Genomic DNA, 6,540 nt, shown 5'->3' on the forward strand with positions numbered 1-6,540 from the left:
TGATAACCACATGGCGTTTTCCAGACAGGATTTATTCGGCAAAATTTGGTGATGACGTCATCAGTGTCGGTTTTGCAGTTTCAAACTTAAATTACGAAATGTTATACAATTTTGATTCTTCTTTTCCAAAAATCAAGACGTCTAGGATAAAAACTCAATACGGATTCATAACAAATGCAGGAGTATTTTATTATATAAAATTTAAATAAGATTTACTGTTTGGCATGTAAAATTTGACAACAATTGGTCTATTTTAGTAGTTTCGGAGATTATCTCTCTAATAAAAATCGACAAAGAGACGAAAATTGTTTCGTATTCTAGGGAGATGAAACGTCGAAAAATCGCAGGATGGATTCGTTTGTAATACTTCATTAGCGTGCGCTCGGGAAAAAATTTAAAATTTTGAAAAGAAAAGAAAAAATACATATTTTATATTTTCCTAAATTGTCTTAACAATGAATGACATAGCTTGAGACCTTTGGCAATGGCAACTACTGTCAAACGTAGGAGCTAAATCACAATTATAGACGCCGTTCTGGGTGGAAATCCTCCACAATAGTCGTAATCTAAATCTAATTAGTCACTTTGGACACAGAAAGTAATAAAATCTTAGGTGTTATCCTGAATTTTGAAACTTAAATTTCACCCTCAGTTAGATAAGGCTTTGTAATGCCGAGGCGCACGCCCTTTTTGGACGCGTCGGCATTACTTTTTGTGTCAAGTACTAGTGTAAACACGTGTGAAAATAAAAATTTAGTTTGTAGCTTCAAAAAAGAGGCAGTTGTTTAAACAAAAATGAATCACATTCGACGCCACCGTCCGCTTCAACGAGAATCTAACACGATTAATGGATTTCTAATCTGAAGTGTGTAAAATTGAAGATGTCAATTCACAGTTCACGTTAAAATTTTTAATATAAAGCACGTGGCAGAGAAATTTACTTATTCAGGCTTCACTCTTTTCATAGTTTAAATTATTTATCACGTCACAATATCCAAAGTTTATGACTTTTTTATTTAAGTTATTAATATAATTATGTGCATTGTGATGACCAAATTTGAATTAAAATTTCGCGTTGAAAGAAAAACAGCGGCGCGAAATCATATTTGAATAATTTGAATTTGAAAAAAAGTTCAATTAAGAAAAATTAATTAAGCGTAGCTAATTCTTGCGGTTTTTCGAAGCAGAAATAGGCGAATTTTCGACCGACGCCAACACGTAATGTAAATTTGTTTTATTGTTTGTAAATTCACAGTTCCTGTTAGGATTTTAATCGTTAACTGGTTCTAACACAATTTAACAATCATAAGTTTGTTCATCATCGAGACACATTTTCTCGCGACGAGGTAAATTATATCACCGAGACGCATGTTTTTCGCAACGCCGGATGCATTTTGTGTTTATTTATCATGTGTTTGTTTGGGATAAGCTGGGGACAATCCACGATATAAACTCTCATCATGTAAATTCTTTGTTTGAATCGTTGATAAAGTGTGGTAAAAATTAAACTCATGTAATTTTGTTAGCTTTGCAATTTTTTACCTCGTGCAATTTTTCTCTATCTCGCAATTTTAGCCTGAGTAATTTTCTTTGCTGTATAATTTAAATTGAACATAAATTTTCATGCTTTGCGCTTCCTAACCTCACGTAAAATTTTTGTCTACCCAAGATTTACTTCACACCAGATCTGTTTTGTTTTTATAATTTTTTGCTAGTTTTCGAAATTTCATGAGTGTATAGTGAATTTAAATGTTGTTTATTGCTCTTTTGAAATTTTAACATTTGTTCGGTCGCAGTTTAATCTCAGAGTTATAGAAATTGAACTTTTAAATGGAATTGAGGTAAATAACAGAGGAACACGTAGCGGAAGCGGAGTGCGCGGTTCCTTGTGGAGCTGACGGTCGCGCCATCTGTACAAAGGATGCAGGCCTTAAATAGAAGTCAGGGACGGTCGAGATGACATAACGCTCGCGGCTTGGTCCAATGGCCAGGATTTCCAACCACGAGTTTGTGATCGTAATGGCCTGCTCGTACGGCATCTCCGCGATGAAGGGGTGCTGTGCAGCAGTGATTGCTGATAGATTAGAATCACTGTCGCGGTGGGAGAACAGCCACGACCAGGAGCCCCAAACTCCGTTCGTGCTACAACGTTCCCTGTGGGTAATTTTGTTGTGCTTTAGAATGAAATTGATATAATTCGATCGCCACACTCGTACAGTGCTCTGCTGCCGCTGCATAGTTTTTATTAAAATTTTGTTCTCTTGTTAACTGCCATAATCCGTAATAACTTGTGTATTTGCATCCAGTTATTTTAATTCAGATTTTTCTTTCGTTTTTATTAAATTTGTGATATTCAAATATTTGCATTGATTCAGAACGTTTGATTTGATTTCATTTCATTCCAAGTTTTTTTTGTCCTCCAAATGTTTTGTGTTTTATTTAGCGGTACTTTTCCAACCTTGGGACCCACCACTTGCATCTGAACGCATTCCGCCACAAAAAAAACACACAAACACAACGTAGGGTTCCATTTTGTTTTGTTAACTCTCACAGTTCGAGGTCAAATTTTAAATTTTTGCGGGCTTTAAAATTTTGTTCACCTCTAATTTTAGCTGGATGTTTGCATTATCACAATACCTATGTATACTGGTGAGCTAACAAAATAACGGCCTTTATTTCACTAGTGATTTATAAACCCATGTATGTTGTGGTGACCGAATTTAAATCAAAGTTCTCGCGCTGAAATTAATTAACAGCGGCGCGAAATCACACTTGAATAATTTGAATTTGAAAGAAAAAAAAATGAATCACAAAAAGGAAATCATAGGCAACCTGGTACACAGAGATGCTTGTTTGGTAGCGTGACAATTTAGCGCTAGGGAGTTTTTAGTTAGAGGGTTGGTTGGTTGGTTGGTTGGTTGGTTGGTTGGTTGGTTGGTAGAGAAGCTGCATGGCGTAGATTCAGTCTGAATGTGCTTGTGTGAGTGTAACCACGTGGTAAGCGCTAGGTTTAAATTAGTTGGTTTGGTAGTTAATAAAATGAGAGGAAGCCCTTGTTTAACGACAATCAATCGTAACTTTCATAATGAGACATTTGTCCCCAAGCCGCGCGGTGAATTCTTGCGGCCTTTTCATCGGAGAAATGCGGACTTCCGGTCGACACGAGACACCTGCTGTAAATTTGTTTCATTGTTTGTAAATTCACCAATCAAGTTAGTTTTTCTTAATAATCAACTAGTGCAAACATGGTTTAACAATCAGGATTATTTAAATAAACCACTTGCTAGAAGATTTCATGAAATTCACTTAGTCAGGAAAACACCTTATTGTTTAATTACGAATAAGCTTCTGGATGGATATACGTAAGCGTTACATTATAACACTTCTTAATTCTTCACACAAGATTGCTAATAGTTCACTTACGGCAGTTAAACAAGTTCATTACACTGCAAACTGGCAGGGGTTATGATATTTTCTTCCCTTAGGTGGTTATCATGGTTATCATGATTAATTCATCGGGGCATGCCTCACAACCCTACAGATTGATTAATTCATCGAGGCATGCCATCACAACGCTACAGATTGATTAATTAATCGAGGCATGCCCTCACAACGCTACAGATTGATAGAGGTCCGTCCTCGCGACGCTAGAGATTAATAACATCACCGAGACGCTTTTTCCTCGCAACGATTTTTAAATTTTACATCACCGAGACGCTTTTTCCCTCGGAGCGATGATTGGATATTTTTGTAATTGTTTATTATGTGTTTTGTTGGGGTAACCAGTTCGCGGTATTTTAAACTGTCAAAGTAAAATGTTTTTTGAAGTAACCAATCACTTAGATCAAGACATAATTTAACATAATGTAAACTCTTTGTTTGAACCGTTGATAAAGTGTGGCAAATATCAATCTCCTGTAAATTTTTTTAACTTGTAATTTTACCACCTCATACTATATTTCTTAACCTCACAATTTTAACCTCAGTAATTTTATTTGTTGTATAATTTTAATTGAACATAAATTTCATGTTCTACAGTTTTAACCTCACATAATATTTCTATTTGTACAAGTTCATTTCACACCAGATCTTCTGTTTCATAAATCCTTTTGTTTTGTTTTGTAAATATTTTGTTGATGAATGTTTCTATCATCAGCTATCATAAATTGTTTGATGTCCAATTTTTATCTCACATAAGATTTATTTGTTTAAAATTTCACAAGATTGTATGGCGAATTTAAATGTTGTTTATTGCTCGTTGAAACTTTAACACTTGTTCAGTTGTTGTTAACATCAGAGTTATGGGAGATTGAATAGAATTTTGCGTTTGTTCGTTTTTCATATGTGTATATCAGTCAGTTCGCGAGTGTCCCTTTTTTTCATATATTTTAAGATGTTTGAAATGTAATATGTCCGGGAATAAAACAAAAGGGGGTTTTTGCGCCGAGGAGTAAATTTTTGCAGCGTCTTTCCTCCTGTGAGGGGGTGCCGTGCTCCCCCCTCCAAAACAATTTTGTCTATTATTTCTTGCGCTCTTGACAGTGTATGCACTTATATGAAAGAACGTCTTCCCGCCATTTTAAAAAAACAAAAAAAACAACGTAGGTTCCTATTTGTTAAACGATCACAGCCAAGGCCAAATTTTGAATCTCTGAATTTTTCGCGGGCCTTTCAAACTTTTTCAAGATCAATTTAAAGGCGGGAAGTTTGGGTTATCACAACATTTATAAAGATTATTATTATTATTTATATCATCAATTATTATTTTCAGATAGGTCAAATTACTTTTTGTAAAATTGTAACGTCTTCTTTTATAATATGTATTTTGTACTCTTCCAGAGGATTTATATCTCCACGAAAAAAAGGTAACGTTGTCATAACAAACTTCAAAAATTGCACGGAAAAATTTGTCCGCAGGTCAGGTATGAAGGCTGGTGGGTATGTAGAAAATTCTAACTTTGACTTTTAAACTGATACCTGACGGTACCAAGTGGTCATTTAACAAGCGATAAAAAACAAGGCAATAATTTTCGAACGTTTATATTTACAAACAATTAACTGAAATTAAAAAAATAGTTAACATCACAAAGCAAAAACCCAAATCCTTATAGAACAACAAGTATCCAACACATTATTAAAATTACAATTTGCTTTTTCTTGACATGAATTTTACAATAGCTTCGCTAAATTCTTCAGAGCCGAAGCATTCTGCAAGCTGATCGAATTCTCTTTCACAACTTTCACATAACACATCTCTGTAGTTCCCAAGAACCAACTTTTTGTTGTTTTTGACGCTATTCACGGACATCGTTTTCCCCATCTTCTTCAGTTTTTCACTAAACTCGTTAAGTTTCTCATGCGGAATGACTTCAGCAACAAACCCAAACTGATACGCTTCTTGAGCGCTCATTATCTTGCCCAGGAATAGCATTTCCGATGCTTTGCTTCGGCCCATAATGTTAGCAAAACTGTAACTCGAACCACCTTCTGCACATAGCCCCAAACTGAGAAACGGGGTCTGAAATGTAGCTCTGTCCGATGCATAAACAATATCACACAAACCGGCTGTAGTGACGGCAATTCCAATCGCCGGGCCATTGACGAGCGCTATTAACAGCTTCGGATAATTTATAAAAGCCAAAATCATGTCTTTTAGCTCATCCATTCCTCGTGACTCGCCACTGCCAAAAGATCCCATTGCACTTTTAATATCAAAACCGCTGCTGTAATATTCTCCAGTACCAGTTATGATTGTCATAGCAACTTGATCATCGGTCGCATCTCCATTCAAAGTGTTAGCGATGGTAACATATACATTGGAATCAAATGCATTTTTGGTTTTGGGTCGATCAATTCGGATTACTCTTACACGATTCTGTAGTGTGGTTATGACTTCTTGTGAACTCATGGTGTCTCGTAGGATTCTGCCTCGGATTCTGAAATTTCAACTTTTAGCATAAACCGGTAAATACCAAATATTTCCTTTAATGCACTTAAGAATTTGTAACAAAAAATAATTATTAGGAAATAACCTACCTTCAGCCTGCAGCTAATACACTTAACAGATAAATAAAAACTGTCAACAATGACTACAGAAATATGATAGATTAACCTGATTAACGCTTAAATAGTACTTTAAACTGAAAGTTGAGAGTGTTTTGATTGGTTAAGTTTACATATCATAATAGTTTACATGAGTTTACATTTTATTTGAACATATAGGGGAAAGTCGAACCAAACGGATTGCTTGAGCAAAATGAGAAATTGTTTTTGTGAAACATATTCATCATTTTTTATAGATGTTTATAAAGCACTTGTAACAAATAGTGGGGCGGGTTCCAACAAAAATTGAATGAAATTATAATGTAAAAACTCAAAATGGAAGCCAAAAATTATATTTCAAATTTTCACAAAATATAACTGTAGTTATCTTTTATTGAAACACGAAAACAGACGAGAAAAATGCGGAAAAAGTCTATAAAAAAGTAAAAATACAATTAAAAAAGCGATTAAAAACAACGCGAAAAAATGGCAGAAGAA

The 6,540-nt window shown here is 34.9% G+C and overlaps 1 protein-coding gene across 1 annotated transcript; it reads right to left on the reverse strand.

Moving 5' to 3' along the window:
- Window positions 1-5,024: 5,024 nt before the first annotated feature.
- LOC135134950 (enoyl-CoA delta isomerase 2) lies at window positions 5,025-6,202 on the reverse strand. Its single transcript, XM_064063858.1, has 2 exons — window positions 6,037-6,202; window positions 5,025-5,936 (listed from the first exon to the last, which is right to left on the reverse strand). Exon 2 carries the CDS (start codon window positions 5,906-5,908, stop codon window positions 5,141-5,143), a length of 768 nt encoding a protein of 255 aa, XP_063919928.1. The 5' UTR covers window positions 5,909-5,936; window positions 6,037-6,202; the 3' UTR covers window positions 5,025-5,140.
- Window positions 6,203-6,540: the final 338 nt, after the last annotated feature.

The sequence above is a fragment of the Zophobas morio genome, unplaced genomic scaffold, assembly GCF_036711695.1.
Source record: "Zophobas morio isolate AGI-343-1 ecotype UQ-CSIRO unplaced genomic scaffold, CSIRO_AGI_Zmor_V1 ptg000024l, whole genome shotgun sequence".
NCBI classification, from domain to species: Eukaryota; Metazoa; Arthropoda; class Insecta; order Coleoptera; family Tenebrionidae; genus Zophobas; species Zophobas morio.

What these genes read in the sequence shown, in the direction of transcription:
- LOC135134950 (XM_064063858.1), bottom strand. Translation starts at nt 5,908, where the DNA reads ATGAGTTCACAAGAAGTCATAACCACACTACAGAATCGTGTAAGAGTA.